General features: G+C 34.0%; 1 protein-coding gene across 1 annotated transcript in view; it reads left to right on the forward strand.

The window, feature by feature from the left end:
- PRKCI (protein kinase C, iota) overlaps positions 1 to 21,283 on the forward strand; it is a 63,858-nt gene extending 42,575 nt beyond the window's left edge. Inside the window, exons 9-18 of the mRNA XM_008576150.1 lie at positions 1,868 to 2,044; positions 2,480 to 2,577; positions 3,200 to 3,286; positions 5,195 to 5,330; positions 9,402 to 9,489; positions 10,499 to 10,624; positions 11,758 to 11,837; positions 13,406 to 13,495; positions 14,112 to 14,227; positions 18,529 to 21,283. Coding sequence (XP_008574372.1) covers positions 1,868 to 2,044; positions 2,480 to 2,577; positions 3,200 to 3,286; positions 5,195 to 5,330; positions 9,402 to 9,489; positions 10,499 to 10,624; positions 11,758 to 11,837; positions 13,406 to 13,495; positions 14,112 to 14,227; positions 18,529 to 18,616 — 1,086 coding nt within the window. The 3' untranslated portion in view covers positions 18,617 to 21,283. The remainder of the gene's footprint in view (positions 1 to 1,867; positions 2,045 to 2,479; positions 2,578 to 3,199; positions 3,287 to 5,194; positions 5,331 to 9,401; positions 9,490 to 10,498; positions 10,625 to 11,757; positions 11,838 to 13,405; positions 13,496 to 14,111; positions 14,228 to 18,528) is intronic.
- The last annotated feature ends 2,460 nt before the right edge of the window (positions 21,284 to 23,743 follow it).

Consider the following 23,743-nt stretch of genomic DNA (forward strand, 5'->3'; position numbering starts at 1 on the left):
GACCACTAGAACCTATTCTTTCTGTCTAGCTGTAAGTTTGTATCCTTTAACCAACCTCTCCCTTTTCTCCCCACCCTCCGCTTCCCAGCCTCTGGTAACCACTATTCCAATCTCTACTTCGATGAGCTTTAGCTCCTACATATGAGTGAGAACATGCAGTATTTATCTTTCTGTGCCTGACTTATTTCACTTAACGTAGTGTCTTTTACTGTTTCCAGGAAAATGCAGTGATCTTATCACACTTTAAATTAATTCCATCTCCCTTCCTATGTTTGGTGCTGTTTTTGTCATATTTTAAAATTCTGTGTACTAGTGTTTTTAAAGTCAATCCTTATTTAGATTTACCCACATTTCACCTTTTTTGTTCTTCATTCTCTTGTACGTCTCTGTCCTTTCATGTGAGATATTTTCTCTTCTTGAAGAGCTCAACTTAGTGTTTACTTTAGCAAGAGCCTACTGGTGATGGATTTTCTGGGTTTTTTGTTTGTTGTTTTTGTCTGAAAAATGTTTTTATTTCACTTTCATTTGAGAGCTATTTTTGCAGGATTAAATTCTGTGTCAAATGATGAACATGCTAGTAATGTTGATTTGATCATCACATACTGTACGCAAATACTGATAGTCAACTGTGTCCTCCATAAATATGTTTAATCAAAAATAAATAAATAAATAAATAGAAGAATTCTAGATCAGCAGGGTTTTTTTTAGGCCCTTTGAAGGGGACATTCCATTGTTATCTGGCTTCTGTTGTTTCAGTCTTATTATTGTGTCTGAGAAAGTACTATGCTTTTTTTGTTCCATTTCATTCTCTTTATAGTTTCCAGTTATAACCATATTTTAAGTCTGTACATTGACTTATTTTCTTACCATTATCTTCTTTCTTAATCTGCTCCTACTCTGGTTTCATTTCACTCCCCTATTTATCCTAGTTACCAAATTAAATTATTATTTCTAAATTTTCATGTATGATTATTCTTTTGAGTTGTCATTGTCTCTCATTTACATAATACTCTCCTTTCTATTTTGTGCTTACTGATTTCTTTATCATTCTCAAAATTTGCTCTTTGTTTTTTTTAATACTCCAGAGAATTCATACTTTCTTCTCATGGGTAAATCTGTTGATTATGTGCTGATGGTTTTGCAGGTATCTAATAAAATATTATCTTCAGTCTTCTGTATAAATTGCCTGAAGTTTAAATTTCTAGTTGTGAATGAATTATATGGCTTACTTTGTCATTCCAAAGGGGCCTTGGTATTCTATGGAAAAGAATGTCTTCCACTGGTTGAACTGCCTTGTGCTTGTTTTCTGTCTATAGCATACAGAAATGCCACATGCCTCTGAATGTGTCCTTTCACTAGCTCAAATTTCATATATCAAGCTTCCAGCAGATTCTTTAATCTTGATGTCCCATTGTAACTTCTAAATTCAATATGAAAAACCAATGTATTATCTCCAACAAATCTGTCAATCTTATCCTATCCACATACTTTATTTTCCCTGTCAGTGGTACTTCTAATCTCCTAGTCACCAAAGTTAGTGTCATTTTTTTATTCACACATATTCATTACCCCCATACCCAAAAGTTATAAGTTCCTTTTTAAGACATCCTTTAACATTTAGCATCCTTTAACTCTCCATTCCTGTTACCACTCCTCTTTACCTCAGCTCATGAACTCATTCTGCCTCTTGAGTAGTTAGATTATGTGGTTTGGAATGATACAAGAAAAGAATTAAGAACTTAAGATAGTATTTTTATGTTAAGAAACTATTTTTAAATTATTATAGTTATAAGTAGGTGTTAGAAATATAACATATTGTGCAAAAATGCTTCCAGGTATAACTCTTTGATATAAATGTTTTCAACAGGCAATGAACACGAGGGAAAGTGGCAAAGCTTCATCCAGTTTAGGCCTTCAGGATTTTGATTTGCTCCGGGTAATAGGAAGAGGAAGTTATGCCAAAGTACTTTTGGTTCGATTAAAAAAAACAGATCGTATTTATGCAATGAAAGTTGTGAAAAAAGAGCTCGTCAATGATGATGAGGTAAGTACACTGATGTTTTATTATTTCTAAACTGTTAAACTGCTTAAGAGTACTATTTCAGAGGAAAGCTCAATGTTTGTGCTTTATTATTTCAGCCTATTTTTCTAAATATATGCTTCAAACAGATTATATAAGAGATATTTAAAGTAATCTGATCATTATTAAATTTTTTAATAACAAAAATCAAACCATATTATCATCAAGGGAAGTACTTGAGCTTTGTAAAGTTTTCTAGACCATTTCACAATACTGAAATATTTACTAGGTATTTTTCTCTGTATATAAGTTGTTTCATGATTATCAGTGGTTTTGCTATTTAGCCTAGTTGGTTGACTATTACAATTTATGAAAATTGAATTGCTAAGAACAAATTTATTATTAGTTTTGATGATATCATTTCAGTTTGATATAGATTTCTTTCATATTTTAAAATAGGATATTGATTGGGTACAAACAGAGAAACATGTTTTTGAGCAGGCATCCAATCATCCTTTTCTTGTTGGGCTGCATTCTTGCTTTCAGACAGAAAGCAGGTAAGATTGAAAGATAATGGGATGTTTACTGGGCTTCATACATTTAGGTATATTATACGATAAGAATCCTTCTGCTGTGATTCATGAAGTAGAAGTCATGAAGAAGGACACAACAGTATTATGCTTACAATTTCCTATTAGTCATACTCCAATCAGTGATACTAGTTTGACATTGGATCAGCATTAGGAAATCACCTGCTTTAGGCAAAACAAGAAATAGCCAGATCATAGAAGTAGAAATTCAACCTTTTAAATATCCCCAGGATTCTAGTTTTATGACTTAAAGTTTCCTAGAGTTTAACTAACTTCTTTACCTTGAGTAACAGTTGATCATGAGTTATCTAGTAAATACTAAAATTGGGATAGGAGTGAGTGGCTCTGGACTGCAAGTGGTACTACTTTGGAATAAAAGTAGCAAGTTACAGAATTATTATCCTGCTGGTCTACTTTCTCTTATCTTCTGTACTCTAGATACCCTTTGTTTCCACCAAATTCTTGGCATCTTTTTAAAAGCGAAATCATAGAAAATACTGTTTGTTGTGACTGGTTTCTGTGGTGTTTAAAGTACAGTTATACTACCTCATTTTGCATCTGGTTTGATGGGTTCTCTCCTGTGTTTTAGATTGTTCTTTGTTATAGAGTATGTAAATGGAGGAGATCTAATGTTTCATATGCAGCGACAAAGAAAACTTCCCGAAGAACATGCCAGGTTAAGTTTTTTGTTCATTGTTTATTTGTGTTGGATTTTTTCAGGGCTGCATGACTTTTTATGTGCAGTGGTTGAAAACAGTCAAAAAATAATTTAATTTGATACTAGTTAATTCTTTGTAAGTTATGTAGAGGCTGAGCGAAAAGTTAGTTTACATTATTTTATGTAACATTATGTATTATAATTGTAGTATATATAATATATATATAGTGCTTCCTAAGCAATTGAAAAGCATAAACAGTATTAAAGGGGAAACTTTAGTCTACTAAAACCAATTATTTTCAAATATTTTCTCTATTCAGCATCAGCCACTTAAATAATTAATAAATTTACAAACACATTAATCTTATCAAGTTTGCAGTGATCTCTTTGACAGGTTTTCAGTAATCCCTGTGACAGGTTTTCAGTAGAAGAGTGCTACGCATATATACTTGAGAGAAATAAAATAATTCCTCTTACACTATTATGTAATTCTTACTGTTCTTCCTATGATTACAGTTTCTGAATTGTTCTGCCTTTGGCTTTTTTTCCATCTCATCCCATACATGTTGATGAATAAGAGAAAAAGTGTTAAATATTAATTTTGTGCCCTTAATTTGATATTAATATACAAGATTATAAATTATTTATATGTACATGGAAAGGGATCATGGCCTTGAATAAACAGTTTAACCCATCAGTACCATGTTTTTTGTTTTTTTACTTATACTTGGCAGTAATTTTCACTCTTTCCTGTTTCATGAAAGTAATGCCAAAATGAAGCATGTGAGTTTTTATATGTATATAATTATTAAGTGGGAAACAAAGGTTAGAGATTTCATTTTTTAAAATAACTTATTTAGTGAAAGTCTTACTAGTTCATTGAATACATCTCGAAAATATAATATTTTTAAATTTTATGAATGGGTATAAATTGCACTCATCTAATTTTTAATTATTATTTTTTAACTTACTGCTTATTTTTTAATTTACTGTTTGTTTATGTTTATTATGAATTTAGGCTTTATCAAATGGCCACCCTTCCTAGTAAAGTCACAGGTGATATTTTAAATTGTAAATATAGCCAGTATTTATTCCTTGTTTGGTCAGTTGGACTTGGGGGTCTGGTTTTTACTGTATTAAAGTGCCAGTTCTGGTTTTATACAATCTTTGCTTTTCTAGGAACTAAAGCACAGGATAAGAACTCAAGTTTCCTAAACATGGAATTAAGTAGCTAGAAGGTGTGTTTTATGTACCTCCAAACATAATCATGATAACATGCCACCTAAGCAGCCAAAAACCAGCTTAGGTGTTTCATTTTCATTATTAAGTCCAAAAGTTCTGGTCATCACCACTAGTGAGTTGGTGGCAGTTTTAAAAAGTTCTTTCTTAATATTAAATTTCATAGTTGTAGAATAGTTTCTTTTCATTTCTTTTCTAAAATCTTGGTGTGAATTTTATGGTTTGAGCAGTCAACTTATAGTATTATTTATATTCTAGACCCATGGTTTTTAGCCTTTGGGGGTAGAGGGGTGTCTTTGGTCCCTTAAAAAAGTTATGAAAGCTGTTGGAACTCCCTAGAAAATTTACACGTCCATACAACTCTGCCTCCAGTTGTACTGCCTAAAGTCCGTCCAAGGACCCAGATTGAAACTTTCAAATTAATAACTATGAACAATGTGAGTTAAACTGGAACTTTTATAATTTTGTTTTGGGCTCAGATGTTTTAAGGTACTTCAATTTTTTTTTTATATTACTTCAGTTTATTTTTTTATATTAGTTTCTAACAATATTGGGAGAGAAAACATCTTATGATGTGATTTTTGTGTTTCCGACTGCAGGTGAAAGTAGGACTTAAATACCTTCCTCTAGAAATTTACCACAATTTAATAATTTGAATCAAGTTACTTATTTTTTATTTTATTGTAGGTTTTACTCTGCAGAAATCAGTCTAGCATTAAATTATCTTCATGAGCGAGGGATAATTTATAGAGATTTGAAATTGGACAACGTATTACTGGACTCTGAAGGGCACATAAAGCTCACTGACTATGGCATGTGTAAGGTGAGGAAAATTTTCTAGTTATTAAAATGATTTTCAGCAGCTCATAAAATTGTCTTGATAAAGTAACTTAATGTTTAAAGATCTGAAATGATTGATACTTTGTTTAGGATACTTTTTGGAATTCTACCACAGAAACACATGTACTTTTTTCCTAATCATTTGCTAAATTCCGTATCTTTTGTGTTATATATGCCATAATGAGTTAGTCTCTTTTTATTATCTGTAACTTTTTGTTTTGAAAGTTGTCACAATATTGAAGAAAATTTGTAAATAAAAATTGTCTGCAATTCCTCTACTTTAGCACAACCATTTGCATATCACCTTCCTAGTGAGAATTTTTGCCATTTATTATTGACTCTTAAATAATCCATTCAGGATTTTCCTCAGAAGTCTATAACATTTTTTAGATTTAAAATTTAAATATGTAACATAAAATATAATAAAATAAGAATTTTAGTTAGTCTCAGAACATGTCATCTTTATTTCTTGGCCTTTTATTGTTTTTTGTTAACAGTGTTTCATTTAAAGGTCTGGTCTTTTTTCATAAAGTGTGTAGGGAACTACTCCTTGTTAAAGTAGCTGGGCCAAAATTACCTTCACATAGTCAGTGTGGCAATAAGCATATAAATGTGTGAACTGCATTCCTCATTCACCTGAGAGAAGTTCTTCCAGAGCTGGGTTATCTAAATGTCTAATCGTATTTAAGATTCAACCTTATTATCTGTTCAGCGTATAATAGAATATAAAATCTTCAGTTAAACTACTTTTGTTCTTATGTATAAAACTCAAAGACAGTTTTCTGATAACTTCCTTCAGTTTTTTATTATGCAAATTTCCGATCATAAACAATTAGAAAGTTTAGAGAGTGGAACCCCTGTGTACCCATTATGTATATTTGTGATACCTCTTTGATCTCTGTCATTTTTTCTGAAAGGACTTTTTTTTTCTCATTTCAAAAAAACAGTGACAATAATAAAGGAGTCATAATTCTCAAGAGAAAATAAAACCAAACAAAAAATATGAAGAGCAAAGTATACACATTAAAACAATGAGACCTTTTTTTGCCTGTCAGATATTGGTTTTAAAACTAGGATAGTCTGTATTTACCAGAGATTAATGGAATGGGCATTCTCCTGTGTCATTGGTGGGTGTATAAATTGTTACAACCTTTTGAAAAACAGTTTGGTGGGGATCTATCAGGAATCTTAAAGATGGCCATGATCCAATAATTCTGCCTCTTGGTATTCTGAATAGTTTGGTCTATGAGGAGACGATTATGACCAAAAATTTTATTGTAGTTTATGATAGTTATTATAAAGTCATGTAAGAAGATGTTTACAAAAAATTCATAACAATATAAAATGCTTATAATATAGCATTAAGTCTTAAAGTATAGAATTCTTTAATTCCATTATTATTATTCTTTTATGTAGCATCACACATTTGTTCTGTTTATTTTTCTATATATTTTTAAGTTATTATAATGGCCTTGCATTACATAAACAGTGAAAATATAAAAATCATAAAAATTAGTTAAGGTTTTCTTTCTTTTTTCCTTCCTTCCTTTTATCCTTCTTTCCTTTCTCCCTCCTGTCCTCTTTCTCTCTCTCCCTTTCTACTCCCCTCCCTCCCTTCTTCCTTTTTCTCTTTCTTCTTTCCTTCTTCCCTCCTTTCATCCTTCCTTCCTTCCTTCCTTCCTTCCTTCCTTCCTTCCTTCCTTCCTTCCTTCCCTCCTTCCCTCCTTCCCTCCTTCCCTCCTTCCCTCCTTTCTTCACATTTTGTTACTCTTATTGAAAAATAATATTGGTTTGTTCTCATTCTTTACAAGGATCTCAATCAAATTAGTCAGGATCTTTACTAAATCTCAGCGATCTTTATTTAGTAGGTCTTTAAAGTAGTTGTTCTGCCTATCTCCCTTTCTACCTTCCCCTCTTCTTCAGGAACTGTTTAGTTTTATTAGTGGAAAAAGACACTAGGATTGGAACTTCTGTTCAAAGACTTTACTGACAGACTTTGTCTCTTCTCTCAATGACACATTTACAGCATTGTGATGTTAAAGTTAATGGGATATGAACCCCCTAAAAGTTTATATTCTACTATCTTATAATCTAGAGTCAATATTTAAACTTACCTTAAGTCTGACCTCATGCAATTATTGGATGAATTTCTTTTGCTTACAACAATTCCTTGGGAAATTGGATACACTAAAAAATTTTTTCACAGTTTTTCCAGAAATACTTCCTTCAGGTTTTAATTTATTTAATTTCCTCAGCCTCTCACTACATGCTTTTATATAAAGAGTGCAGAGGACAGTGATAAAAACATGAATTAATATCTTCAGACTTAAGTTTGGAATACTTTATGATCATTAATTTTATTGAGTAAAAAACTAGCCATTTATGAATTGATGTGCCTTTATCTCTTTTTTCATCAGTATGGGAATTTTAATAACAACATCTGTGTTATGCTGTTGATAATTTAGCTAATGGGCCTACATTCAGATATTCAGTCAACAAATGAATGATTTAGCATGGCTTTGTTACCAGTTAACAGACTTCATCTTTCCCCTCCGACTGTTGCCCTGAAAATACATGTCATTTATCTTGAGAATTTATGATAAACCATTGCCAATAATATAAAACAACTTAAAAAATATTCATATTTCTTAGTATACAAAAATAGCATATATATCCCTATTAGGAATCGTTTTTAAAAAGTCCTTGGAGTCACAACATATTACTAAATATTTCTTCTAGATATTTATAGCAGTGTTGTACATAATAGGGTAAAATTTGAAGAAAAATATGTACACCATGCCCAGAATGTCTCTGGAAGGACACATAAGAACCTCATAATAGTGGCTGCCTCTAGGGAGCTGGAACTGTATGAGTCAGGGACAGGAATGGAAGGAAGGCTTGATTTTCAATGTGTATCTCCCCCCTTTTTTTGGTTTGGAATTTTGTACCATATAATCTAACAATAAAGAAATGGTTAAATCCTAAGTACCTATGTTCAGTTGCATTTTCTGTAATCATTAATAACTGGAAGTCTGTAATTACTTAGGAAATGCTTGTAAAGTAAAAAACCAGATGCTTAATTATATATACTATTATTCAGTTGTTTTTATACTCTCTTTTTACTGTTGATTTCTTACTTAATTGCCTTGTGGCCAGAGAATGGTCTGAATGGTTCTTTGAAATACATTAAGATTTTCTTTATGACTTAGTATATAGTCAGTATCCTGCGTGTACTTAAAAAGGATATATATTCTCTATTTTACATGCAAGGAGTCTCTCTCTCTCTGCCTCTCTCCACACACGTATGAACATACATATTCTATATGTATGCATGTTATGTATATTTTTTAGGTCTACATTTGTCCATATCTTTCTCTTTTTACTAATTTTTTGTCTGTATGATCTATATCTGGTACAGATTTGTTAAAATCTTCTGTCATAATTGGGGATTGTGAAATTCTGATATTTTTGTTCATTTTTATTCTTTGTATTTTGAAGCAATGTTGCTAGGTGTATACAAGCTTGTATTTGTTTTAACTTCTTGGTGATTGCTCCTTTTATTATGTAGTTTCTCCACTTATTCCTATTAGTATGTTTTTGCCTTAATTTTCTCCATCCTGTAGCTATTAAAATGCAAAACCAAAAAACATGTACTTTAGGAAAAATGACCCTAAAGAAAACGTTATAATTTCAACAGTGGTTATGTTAGGAGGTAGGATTTGAAGTGCTTCTTATCTTCATGAAATATGATTCATTTTAATCACAAAGGTTAAATTTTTGTATTAAGTTTTAACTTGAATATAAATTATTTTAAATGCAACATTTTATCTTAATTGGAGTAACTCTTTAGCAATATCTAATGGGGACAGGTTTTCTTTAAGCTAATTAAGGGCAATCCATGATTTTAATAATAAAGGCAGTTATAGTGAAATATTATTTAAGCTTAATGTATTACCTACAGATACTTAAATTATATGATAGATGAAATAGAAAAGGTGAATTTAAAACAGAATTTTGCATCTTATACTTTCTTTCTTCTTTTTTTTAATAAAAGGAAGGATTACGGCCAGGAGATACAACAAGCACTTTCTGTGGTACTCCTAATTACATTGCTCCTGAAATTTTAAGAGGAGAAGATTATGGTAATAAATAAATAGGTGGTATTTTAGCTATTGCTAGATGGTGGTAAAATGTGGTACCAATTGCATTATAGTATACTATAGTACTTTAATACTGATCTTATTAACATAAACTTTCTTGATCCTGTTAAAATCTACATGAACACCCCACAAACTCTGAAATCTGAGATAGTAGGACCTTGGTGGTATTTGGATGTACACATTTGAATAATATTGTGTTAGTGACAAACACTAAAGAGTGGCAGGCACTATTCTAAGGAGTTTACATATATTAATTAACCAAGTTCATCCTCTCATCAACCCTATATTAGTTCCCATTTTACAGATAAGGAATGATGTAAAGAAAATTTAAATAACCTGTCCAAGGTTGTACAGCTAGAAAGTGGCAGAGTAGGAATTCAAACCAGCAGCTGTGTGATTCCAGAGTCATGAACCTATGCAAGATTATTCAGATTTCCTGGGATATTTTCCCCAGGAATCTGAAAGATGGTGGAAAGATTACTCATCAGTCTCCAGAGGATAAATTCATCTTCAGAAAGCATTTCACTCTTTGGATTCTGGCCCTCTGATTTCAGCATATGTAAAGTAGGATGCAATACTGACGATAGCTGCTCACGGTCTGAATCCAAGGTCCTGCAAGAGTCTATAATCAGCTAGCAAAAAGATTAAGGTTCAGACCAAAGGAGGTTATTCTCAAATACAATTTTATTATATCCTCAAGAAAAATATTAGATACTGGGCATGAGTCTGAAGTTACAGACATATTTGGAAAAAGAAATTTATGTTTTATTTCCCATAATTTTATTTTTAAAGTTATCTTTTAGGTACCTACCCTTGTTAATAAGCAAATTATTTTTATAATTCTCAATCCCTACCATGATAGTTGTAATCCATTTAGAGTTTATTTTTTCATTACGTTTATTTCTTCATTATGTGATGAAATGAATCTCTGATTACTGATCTTTAGGAATGCAGAGTGGATAATCTATTGCTTGAAAATTTCTTTCTGAAGGTTTTAGTGTTGACTGGTGGGCTCTTGGAGTACTAATGTTTGAGATGATGGCAGGAAGATCTCCATTTGATATTGTTGGCAGCTCTGATAACCCAGATCAAAACACAGAGGATTATCTTTTCCAAGGTAATTGGCAGAGAGGTTCTGTGTGGAATAACCTATTCTAGAGTACAAATGAGGGTGACTCAGGTTACTACTTTGAGTGAAAAAAAGAATAATCTTGACAGCATACACCTGACTTAATGTGTGAAGCTTTAATTTTTTTTGATACATCCTTTCTACCTATATAGTCTTTAGTCCCATTCGCAGTTATCTTCGCATACTCAAAATCATAACAAAGAGGTCCTTTCAGATTATATATCAGAGACAGAGATAGGAGGAGGGAATCCTGTGGCTAGAAAGGATAATCTTTATACATGGACACTGAGGCTGAGTGCATAAGTTCAAGAACAGTATGGGGGAAAAAGTAGAGCACCAGGACATAAGAGAGTTCAAAAGGTGAAAAAAAGAGGCTTGCAATGGAGAATACGATGAATTGAACAAAACAGACACAAGCAGACAAATACAGGGACCTCTATCACCCAATCCAAGGAAGTATGACGACTGACATAAAATTCTACATTTAATAAAGCCATCATAGGATATGAATAAACATTTTATATGCTAGGAAGCCCAAATGGCCATGGAATATGTGGAAAGACATTCAACCTCACTAGTAATTAGGGGAATGCACTTTAAAATATTAATGAGCTACCATTTCATATACATATATTTTGCAAAAATGTTAAAGTCTGATAATACCAGCAGTGGTGAGGATGTGGAGCAATTGGAACTCTCATAGATTGCTGTTGGGAATGAAAATTGACAAAACAGCTTTGGAGAATAATTTGGCAATGTCCAATAAAATTAAATATTATAATAATGTGCCAACCATTTTACAAACATTAATTCCTTTAAACCTCATAACAACCTGTGAAACAGGTGTTATTTTTATTCCTATTTTGCAGATGAGGAAATCGAGGCACAGTAAGGTAGCCAAAGAATAAAACATGCACATAAATGATAAATAGAGCATTAGGATTAGAGGTTGTCTCTTAGAAGGAGGGAGAGTAATGGGATTGGTAAAGTACACGAGGCACTTCAGTTGTGTATGTAATGTCTTATTCTTTCTGCTGGAATGTCTTAAATATCTCATAGTAAAAATTTAGAGGTGAAAGCCATGTAAAAGCTAAATATAATACCATAATCTCTCTCTCTAGTTATTTTGGAAAAACAAATTCGCATACCACGTTCTCTGTCTGTAAAAGCTGCAAGTGTCCTGAAGAGTTTTCTCAACAAGGTATAAATCGTGTATAAAAGTCTTTTGTCTCTATTTATATAAGTCAAACTGTAAGTAGAGCTTCAGGCAACATACAATTCCAAAACAGTAGAGTATATAACTTTTTTAGTTAGAGCTGGAATTTGTCTCTTAACCAAAGAGAAATTAATAGCATTAGATCCTGAGATGAGTTGTCCTTGCCATTTTGCCAATATAATTCACTCCCAGCTGTATAGTAATATGATGTTTTTAATGTAAATGATATATAACCTATACTCAATTAGGAGAAAATTAGATCTTTGGGGTTAGCCACACTTGTTTTTTTGGCTCTATTTTTTTCATTTTCTCTGGGTCATTACCCATAGATTCTGTTCATCACCATATACTTTTTGAGCATTTGGGTCAGTAGTGTTCCCTATAAATTCTCATATCAAGAACTCTGTAATTATATAAAATTCAGAAGAAATGAAATGACTGTCTTTGCCTCTTAAAAATCTGAACATCATTCACTTTGCTCCAGTTGGTAGACTAGAGGAGTTTTAGGATCTATTTAAGATTGTGATCTTGGTAATCATAAGTCCAACTTTAGATAAGTTGGATACTTGATGTGAGGAAAGATTTAAACTTAAAACAATCTTTTTACATAGTGAAAAATGAAGGTGAGAGGGCCGGCCCAGTGGCGCACTGCTACAGTGCGCCATTTGGGAACGCGGTGGCGCTCCCACCGAGGGTTCGGATCCCACATACAGACCGGCCGCTCACTGGCTGAGCGAGGTGCGGGCGCAACACCGAGGGTTGCGATCCCGTTGCCGGTCCCGGTCCGGTACGGGCGCGACACTGAAGGTTGCGATCCGTTGCCGGTCACGAAAAAAGACAAAAAGGAAAAAAAAAAAATGAAGGTGAGAGATGTTAATATGCAAAATAATATTCAGGAATGGGAACGTGATTCTTTCACAGTAGTGAGTAAGCCAAGACATTTTATAAGTTTCAGGCTCCTTCTCAGTCCAGTGATTCAGATTCTGGTTGTATCACTGGCTTACAGAGGTTATGATTTGTTGCTGTAAGTGAGCATAGGGCTTTTAAATTGAGGTAAGAACAAACTGGTGATGAAATTGGGGGTTTGCATATTTTGACGGTCACTCTAGCCCATGCCAAAGAAATAACTGGGTACTGCTCAAATGATTCTGCTGCTCTCTTTTTGCTCCCATTTTTCTTTAGCAAGAAGTGGTGGCAATTCTGTGTGTTTTAGTTACATGATAGGTAGAGAGAACCATGAGGAAATCTTACCTGTCATAAGCTTCAGATAACTCAATTGGGTCTAGTTTTGTATTTTCTAGATATAAAAGATAGACCATTACAACTTTAGAACTAAAGGTATCATGTAGTAGGCATGAAACACAGGTCATGAAGATGATTTATTTTATTTATTTATTTTTTCCTTTGGGGGTGGCTGGTACAAGGATCTGAACCCGTGACCTTGGGGTTATAAAGCTGCGCTCTTACCAACTGAGCTAACAGGCCACCCCCCGATTGGCTTATTTTAAAGCATGACATTCACCCAATTCTTAAAACATTTCTTTCCGCAATAGGACCCAAAAGAACGATTGGGTTGTCATCCTCAAACAGGATTTGCTGATATTCAGGGACACCCATTCTTCCGAAATGTTGATTGGGATATGGTATGTAAATTTTGATTGTTTTCTGTGTTAGATTTTATTATCTTGGGCCAATTTTTATTGTCTTTAAAGAATGTTGAAAAACTAATGCATTCCAGCTAAAATAACTAAAAACCACTCTCTAAAGTGCTTTTTTAGAAAAAGTTTTAAAACAAAAATATGAGAATATAAATGTAGTAGAACAGGTTGTTTGTAATATTATTATGGCCCATGTCAGATTTGTAAATTATGTCCATCATTGTTAATATAGAACCGTGTCCAGAGACTCAATTTAATAAGACGGGGAGACATCTGAGGGCAGAGGAGAAATGTTGAGATGAGGGCCAGCCCGGTGGCGCACTGGATAAGTGCGCCGCTTGGGAAGCATGGCGGTGCTCCCGCCCGAGGGTTCGGATCCCACATACAGACCGGTTCCCGCTCACTGGCTGAGCGAGGGGCGGGCGCAGCACCGAGGGTTGCAATCCCGTTGCCGGTCCCTGGTCCGGTACGGGGGCGACACTGAGGGTTGCGATCCGTTGCTGGACACGGAAAAAGACAAAAGACAAAAAAAAAAAGAAATGTTGAGATGAAATTTTTCTAAGAATGCAGGCTTGAGCTGGCATCCAGTATGTCTTTTCAGATGGAGCAAAAGCAGGTGGTACCTCCCTTTAAACCAAATATTTCTGGGGAATTTGGTTTGGACAACTTCGATTCTCAGTTTACTAATGAACCTGTCCAGCTCACTCCAGATGATGAGTAAGTAATTCTATACACTGAAATATTTTTGAAGTTCTTTGAAAATCCCACTTTTAATGGCTATCCGATGTTTCATTATCAGATTATACTATAATTTATTTAACCATTCAGTTACTGGATATTTGAATCCATTATACTGCTATAAATTATAACAACTGCCATTTATTTTCTACTTTGTTTTACATGCATTATCTCTAATTCCCACAACAACTATGTAAACTGGCTATTGTCAGTTCATTTTACAGATGAGGAAACCGAGGCTCAGAGAGGTTAAGCAAAGTTACACAGCTGTCAGGTAGCAGAGTCAGGACTCAGACCCAAATCTGACTGACTAAGCCCTGTGCTCTTTCCACTGCACTGCACTGTTTCCCATTTTAACCATGACTGTCTTCGTCTAAATTTCTGAGTATTACGTTAAGGAATTAGGGCAAAGGGTGTGAAAATTGTAAAGGTCTTGATATGTATTGCCAAATTGCTTTTTAAAAAAGACTACATCAAGTTATCAAATTCAGCCAGCTGTGATCTGAATTTTTATGTTTATGTTGCATCTGTTAAAAATATAGTTTAGAATAATTTGGGGATATTTTGATTGTTCACCTGTCAGTACAGATTCATTCTCTTATCTTAAGGAGGACATTACTGTTTGACAGTCATTTAACTTATTTCTTAATTCTTATCACATTCCTCACAGCAGCTCTTCCAAACAGTCTCTATGTTTTAGAAGCCTTCAGTCCTACCCCAGCCTCCATCAGTCTTTGGATTGACCTTGCCTTAACTTGACTGCAAGGATTGAGACCTCTCTGGTGTGAACTTGCTCCCTTTGTAGCTGTCACCAGACCAGTTTGCATCTCAGGATTGCTCTCTAACTCTTCTCAACCTTTTTCTTCTTCCCTACTCTTGGAAGGCTCTCCGTCTTTTGCAAGAGATACCCCTCCTGTTTTCCTAGACCTGTTTCCTTGGTTTCCTTCAGGATTTCATTGTTAACTATCATCTCATTACTCTACCTTCTTTTTTTTTTTTTTTTTTTTCCATTTTGTCTTTTTTCGTGACCGGCAACGAGATCGCAACCCTCGGTGTTGCGCCCACACCTCGCTCAGCCAGTGAGCGGCCGGTCTGTATGTGGGATCCGAACCCTTGGCGGGAGCGCCACCGCACTCCCAAGCGGTGCACTGTAGCAGTGCGCCACCGGGCCGGCCCCAACTCTACCTTCTTTGATTTATTTTTTCCAGCTTCTTTTCCTTTGCCTACAAACATGCTTAGATATCCTGATTTTTTTCCCCAAAATCTTCGCGTCTCTTTGAGCTTTTTTTTCTCATTTGCTTTTCATCTTCAGGCCTTTAAAAAAAACAGTTAATAGATGCTCATGGTCAAAGAAAAATAAATAAGCAGTATGTCTGTCAAAGTCCTTCAGAGTAGTCAACACTGATTGTCTTGTACTTCTTTCTGCCAACACTTTTTTTTTTTGTTTGTTTTGTTTTCGTGTCCGGCAATGGATCGCAACCCTCAGTGTCGTGCCCGTACCGGACCGGGACTGGCAACGGGATCGCAACCCTCGGTGTTGCGCCCACACCTCGCTCAGCCAGTGAGCGGCCGGTCTGTATGTGGGATCCGAACCCTCGGCGGGAGCGCCACCGCACTCCCAAGCGGTGCACTGTAGCAGTGCGCCACCGGGCCGGCCCCAACTCTACCTTCTTTGATTTATTTTTTCCAGCTTCTTTTCCTTTGCCTACAAACATGCTTAGATATCCTGATTTTTTTCCCCAAAATCTTCGCGTCTCTTTGAGCTTTTTTTTCTCATTTGCTTTTCATCTTCAGGCCTTTAAAAAAAACAGTTAATAGATGCTCATGGTCAAAGAAAAATAAATAAGCAGTATGTCTGTCAAAGTCCTTCAGAGTAGTCAACACTGATCCAACACTTTTAACCCCTTAAAATTTAGTTTAGCCTGTTCCTTCAGCTTTTGAAAGTTGAATCAACTTCTAAATTGTAAAGCATTTTTGTGGTCAGTCCTCGTCTCTCTGGAAGTCTGTGAGGCATTTGGCAGTCATGGTTCTGCCTTAGGTATCACTGCCCATCTTGGTTCTGCTCATTTCTGTGACCACTTGTCTGTCATCTTTTTTCCCTGTCCCCTTGAGACCAGGATGCTGATGGTTCACCTTCACTGCTATATACAGTTTGTACCTTGAGATTTCAATAAGCCCTGCAGCATGGATACCAACTATTTAAATGACTCCCAGCTAAATTGGCAAATAGTTATTGAGCAAAAGGTACTATGCTAAGTACTAGGCATTTGAAGACAATTAAGATAGTAAAATCTCACAAAAAGTGTACTGTCTACTAGAGGAGAGAGTTATATAACAAATCATTATTTCTGACAGCATTGTGTATTAGAAAGAGCACTGGATTTAATCAAAAGATAGGAATTTGAATCCCGATGCCACCTCTTACCAGCTGGGTAACCTTGAATATGAATTGCTTAACTTCTCTGAGCCTATCTCTCCTCATATTGCCTACCTCATAAGGTTGCTGTGAAGAATAAACCAGTGATGGTCTCTGAAGCACCTAGCCCCTTCCTTGATATCTCTCCCGAACCACATTTTCATGTTTGTTTAACATCTCCTGCAGTTTTTCAGATAAGCACCTCAAATATATGAAGTCTAAAATCATAATTGTGACCCTTTGTGGTCTCTTTTTCTTTTGTTCTCAATCTGTTTCTTGTTTTTATTCACCTCTTCCTACTTAATGTATCCTCACATATTCCTGTCATTCCTGTTAAAAATATGTCAGTGATTGCTGACTCCTCTTTTTCCTTAACAGATTATATAATACCTGCAGCTGCCAAGTCCTTGTCTGTTTTTCCTTTACTTCGTCACTTGTATCACATCCTTCTTTTCCATCTCCATTTGCCATAACCCTGGTTCAGGTCTCATTTGGATCATACCTAGAGTGTTGCACCAGCCTCCTAATTGATCTTCTTCACTTCTTTACTTTGCAGCCTATTCTGTACACTTTGTGAAGTACCATTCCAATTATTTAACCCCTTTAATCAGAAAACTCCCGGTAATTTCTACATTGCCTATCAGATAACATCTATTCTCTTGGCTAGCATTTAAGGCCTCTCCTCATATGCTCCAGCCCAACTTTCTATAGCCATATCTCCCACAATAACACAAATGGTGTGCTGATCAGTCTCAGTTACTCACCATTCTCTGTAAGTGGGTATCACTGTCCCTCTGCCTGTTCATACCTCTGTATTCCTCCTCCCTGTTTTACCATTGAAATCTTCCCATCTTTCAGGGCCATCTCAAATGCAATCTTTTGCATTTGGTGGATGAGTCATGGTGAAACACCTTTTTGTAAACATCACTGGTTTCTTTGATCTAGCCATTACCTTCCTTTCAGCTTCATCTGCCGTTTATAACCCTTCTATTCCTGTGCTCCAACTCTAATATATTACTTGCATTTCCCCAGACTACCATAATCTTTCATAATTCCATTCATTAAGTACTTGTAGAATGAATGCTGCCTTCCTTGATTTCTCCAACTAGAAGTCACCCCTTTATTTAGAACTGTGGTTAGAACAGGACTTAGCTTATCCTATATGAAATTTTGCAGTACTGCTTTCTTTCATAGCTTTCGAGTATATGAGTTACTCATACGCATCCTCCCTCCCAAGAAGGGACTGTATCCTCTGTAACTTTGTGATCCACAGTATGGTTTGTACATTTAGGTATTAAAATATTGGATGTACTACTCACTCTTACTATATGTTAAACTAGATGCTCAGTGTAGCAGAATGCCAACCTCTCCACTCTCTGTGACCTGTTATCTTCCTGTGGTGTTCTCTCCTTATTCCAGGTCTCTCAGTGTACTTGTTCCTATTGAGTTTTCCTTTTGGCTAACTTCTGGGCCTTCTCTTCACCATCTCCCATCTGGCTGTTGAGGTGACTACTAAATTGAATTGCCAATTCAGACCTGGATGTTTATCTAAATTAAGAGTGTTGGGCAGGTCAAAAGTTAAGATTAACTACAACTGTGACAACATGTGCCTTTTTTATTCCCAGTCTTCAGTTTTGAACTACCTTTTGGCTCTAAACTTGTTTGTGTGACTATTAGTCTTTTTTGATTTTCAGTAATTTTTATTCTTAATTCTTATGTTTTGGGTTTAATCTAAGAATTTAGAGATTTTGTTTCACAATTTATATAATTAGCCTTATTTTTTGTTTTTTAATCTTATTTTACCAATTAAATCAAAGGTTGAAGAAATATTATGATGAAAATAAATTTATTTTTCTTTCAACAGTGACATTGTGAGGAAGATTGATCAGTCTGAATTTGAAGGTTTTGAGTATATCAATCCTCTGTTGATGTCTGCAGAAGAATGTGTCTGACCCTCATTCTTCAACTGTGCATTCTGCTTGTGTTGCCATTTAATGCATGGATAAACTTGTTACCAGTTTGGATACAATTAACCATTTTATATTTGCCACCTGCAAAACAACACTCAATATCTTCTATTGTAGACTATAAGAATCAGTTATTAGATCTAGGTTTGACTCTGGAAAAGGAATTAAAGCTAGCTTCCAGACAGTCATGTCAGGAGTTTGGTATACTGTTTCCTCAGAGGCCTACTGAGGAGTAATGAAGTTTTTTTGTGGGTTTTTTTTTTTTTTTTGTCATAGAACTGTGATTCAGAAGAAGTTATCTTTTTTGTTTAAAGAAAATACCACTGCTTTTAAAAGAAAGTATCTGTTGCATTAAGGTACATTGTGGTATTACCTCATAAGCCTCCCATAATTTTCGTCATGCTTTGTTAGGTCATTTGAGGGTTTAATTTTAGAGTAAAAGATAAATTCAAAATACAACAATTTTTTATGATGTCTATTAGTTTTGGAGTTCTTTATGTTTAAAAATTCAACTGTAAATTTTATCATTGCCTGAGATAATTAAATTACTGATTTTTAAGGTTAACAGTTACTAAATTGGTAATAACAGATGTTGCTTGTTTAGAGTTGAGACATACAGATCCTTCTTAAGTTAAAAAATAGTATAATTTTATTAAGAATCAGATTCTAAATCATTAGTTATTTTTGAAAAACTGGCACAAGTGACTTTTTTAGTATATTAAGGGGGGTTAGCTTCTGAGCTTGTCTCTTTAGCCAAAACTTTAACTAGAATGTTAATATATGTAGTTCAAAAGACCCAGGATGAAGTTGAGTGGAAAATTGCTCAGTATATAGAAAGGAAAGAATATAAATTTAAAATAGATACAGACAAGTGCAATGGCAATATTTGTTACTTACTGGAGAGTGAACGCCACAGTTGCTTTTTGTTATATGATTTAAATAATAAGGTGGCACTCACCTGTTACCAAACTTACAATTGTATTCCATTTATTCAGCAAAAGAAGGATGTATAATTTTTTTTCCTTATAATTTAGTATACAGGAAAATAATTTATCTTCTATGTAGGGTGTCTTAACTATGCTCATTTTTTTTGCCAAAACTATGTTATCTGTACTTTTGGATCCTATTTATGGAGTCTTCAGTGAAATCCAAGAAAAATAACAAAGTAAACATGAATAATTATTCAGGACACACATATGCACTCACACAGATCACAGTCCCAGTCCCTTAAGTGAGTTCTTATTAGGTAGGTAATACATGTAATACATAGTAGAATACATTTCAGGGAAGTTCTTCAGGTTATTTTTTATTTATATTAGTGTTTGACAATTTATCATAAAAAGGAGTACCAATTATAACACCCTTCTGTTGTTTATTTAAAAAAAATTTTTTTTTTTATGAAAAGGGACTTAAAAGGTAATCATGATTATCTAAATTACTTACAAATTTCCCATCTTAATAAAATTTAATTTTATAGAAGCTACCTAATCTTAAATTTAGAATGATTTAAAATTTGTAGGCATTTAATCAGTTATCTTTTTTTTGATGCTACATTTCATTAAATATGTAATTTTTCCAAAGTTTCTGGCCATGTACTCTCTTTTCTTCAAATAACTGAGTATGAAAGCAATGAAAACCTCAAAAGAAAATATTTATATACATTCACATGTTTATTTGAGAGGTATATATATGTCTCTTAGTACCTGAAACTTGTTTTAAAACAAAAAACAGTATTCACTTCAAATCATAAACTTATAGAGAATTCTGACATCTTATGTCAGAAATATGTTTATGATCTTGCTTGTAAGTGGTGCTGTTTTCCCTAGGGCATTAGTTATCAAATTTTAGAATGGGGAATAATCACCTATGGAGTTTGTTTCAAATGGACATTTCTGGGCCCATGTTAGAATTCTTTTGGGCATTTGGACCTCATTTTGAAAAAGGCTTTCTTCAAATTATTCTTTTCTTTTGTCCTGTGGTTGAATATTAGAAAGAGTGTTCATGATAAAACATTTTGAGAAGGGGTAAGCAGTGAGTTATTATCTTATCCACAATATTAAACAGTTTTGGATGAATAACTTTTTAAAGTTAGATATCTTCCCCCATCCCCCCCAAAAAAACCAGTTAGTTTTTTACCAATAATGTACAAATGATGAGCATTTTTCTATGATGAGGTTTTAACCATTATTCAGTGTGGTCCTTTGTTTTTAAATCTTTTTTTAACTAATAAGATTCACCAAGTAATTGTTTTATACAGAATTGCATCACAAATATGTTTTTAATTGTGTTTTGTTTCTTGCAATCTTTAAGTGCCATGCCAATTCTTTTTATATTATATAGGCACTCTCTCAAAATAATCACCAGGTCAATAAAGCAGTGGACAGTCAGAATGGTTAGAATTTTGGTGTTCTGAGAAAAAAATTTATTTTGCATAAGCGTGTGGTCAGATCATTTTATGTATATGCAGCCTGGATTGGATATCAAGTATAATGTTTGTTCAGTACCGGTACATTATAAATTTGTTTTTATAAATTTGTTTTTTTTTTAAAATTTTTGTCATGTAGAATACTGCCTTGGTCATCATAATGTAATTTGTGTACTTTTTTTTTTTTTACTTTAAAATCTTTAAATAAAATGCTTAATGCCCATCAAGAATCAGCTGTTTTTACTATGTAGCATATGATAAATTTGTGTGAGAACTAAAAGATATATCAAAATTTGTTTAAGAGAAGAAGGAAAATTTAAAAATTCGGAATTTTGCTGTACTTACAGTGGTATTCTGGTAATACTGACGTTATAGTGTAGACATTTTACTCATAAATTATAATATTCTTTTGTGTATTTTTAACTTACCCTTCCATTCATCTGTTCTATTGGAAAGCAAATTAGTAAAAAATCAGCTAAACATAGAACATTTTAGCTGGTTTTAAAGTTGAAGTGAATTTAAACAAATTCAGAACAGATTATTCCCATATTATATTCTACAGCAATCTATTCTATTCTAAAGTCCAGAACTTCTCCTTTCTCAAGTATAGCTAGTGTCCATATATAAACAAGTGTGAATGTGAATCTGGTGTCCCACACATATAATCCTCTTTACCATAACTTAATGTTTTCTTCCCTTCACAGGGAGAATGAAATCTTAAGTGCCTTTGCTTTATTCATAATTGACTTGTCAAAGAGCAAAGGGCCTGTATGTTAAAACCGCCAAAGACTGATCTCCTGTTATTTTATTGTAATTTCAAGTCTTGCTTAAAATGGAGGTATAGGCAGTATTAGTGAAGTGCTGTCCAGGCTATTCCCTGCATCACATCATAAATTTTGTTGCTTTCTATGAGTTAGTAAAATCCCAAAACAGAACCCAAAGAGGAACTTGAAGCTTTAGGGAAGCTTTAGTCACTGGGGCAGCCGGTTTCTCCCTAAAAGGTAAAATCAGTCTCCAATCCTTGAAATTCAGTAGCTTGGGGGGCTGGCTGGTGAGCTCAGTTGGTTAGAGCACATCCTTGTAACACCAAGGTCAAAGACTCAGTTCCCAGTACCAGCCTGCTCCCCGCCGCCCCCCAAAATTCAATAGCTTGGTTTCTGGCAACACCTAGCAGTGAGTCATTTGGTATATCAGGTAGTCTCCTTTTTGTAGTTTTACTCTCCTCTGCTGTAGGACTTAAGGAATCAGTTAAGACCCAGATAGTCTGAGTAGTTTGTATACATAGTTTATTGTTCCAGAATATGCTGGAATTTACTATGCACAGTGCCAAATACAGCTCTTAAGAAGACAGAATCTCTCCCCTTGACATTCAAGATAGAGAACAGACATACTGAGAAAGATGTTCATCTCCACAACAAATAGTCTGGTGATGAAAGCCAAATAAATGCAGTAAAATATGTGTTATGTGATCATGACAGTTTATCACCTACACTAATGAAATTTATATGAGTTTTACTTAACATTCTTTTGTAATTGATCCATGCTGGACATTTTTCAGTTTTCCAGTAGATTCCACAAAGTTTTCTGAGTTCATAATATAGACAATAAGAATAATAAAATCTTAGATCTCTGCTCCCCACCACCACCACCACACACACTATGAGACTGTTTTCAGCTTTTGTGCTGATATGAATTGGAGTTTACATTGGAATGGAAGAGCAAATTGTCAGATGCTTCTGCTTAGATTAGATTTTTTACAACCCATCTCTGAAATTTATAATTAAAATGAATCCAGCTCAGAATTCGAGAATGATTTCTGGATATGAAATGTGGTATTACAATTCACTTTCATGTAGCAACTTGTGCCTTACTGGCATTAATGTATTTTTACTCCAGTTACTATTTTTAATATTTTTATTGCACAAACTGAAATTCCAAGTATCTAAGAATTAAGTGGCTATTTAGTATGATCTTTTACAGGATACCTGAAAGTTAAAACCTATGCTAGATGGATTCATTAGACTTGAGAGAGAGTTGTGTTAGCTTAGGTTATCATCAACAGTTTAAAATTAGCTGATCAAAAGCTAATTCTAATTGCTTAAGAAAGAGCCTGTTGAAAGGCTCTAGCAAATCCTTGAAAAATTAGATGCTTTGTTTTTTCCATAAAAAGAAAGTTCTGGGTGTTTTTTAGATGTAGTGTCACATAACCAGATTTAAAATTTAAATGATATAAACTATAATGTAGGTGGCCACACATGATGACTTTTTACATTATTCATAATATATTTAGGAATAAAATTATGTAAAGATAGTTAAATACAGAAATCTAAGTCACATTTATGCCCTTTAATAGAAATTTTTATGCACAATTTTTTCTAGTTGGTAAATTTTTATTTAAAACAGATTTTTAAATTTAAGGATCTTGAAAGCATTTATGAACAGTTTGACTCTTCTACCCAGTTGAACTGGTAATTTTCTAGTGGGGTAATGTGAGTCAGTGTGCCAAAGACTTGATATTTTGCTAAATTATTCTTATTTAAGTTTTATGCTTTAATTCATGTGTTTATTGGGGGCTTTACAATATGTCTAGCACTATACCAATTCTGCAGGATTTGGAAAAGTGATCGTTTATAGATTTCTTTTTGTGATATAAGGAATAAGTATGTTCCAGAAGAGTTGGGTTAAAG

The sequence above is a fragment of the Galeopterus variegatus genome, unplaced genomic scaffold (genome assembly GCF_000696425.1).
Source record: "Galeopterus variegatus unplaced genomic scaffold, G_variegatus-3.0.2 Scaffold1299, whole genome shotgun sequence".
In the NCBI taxonomy this organism is placed as follows: domain Eukaryota; kingdom Metazoa; phylum Chordata; class Mammalia; order Dermoptera; family Cynocephalidae; genus Galeopterus; species Galeopterus variegatus.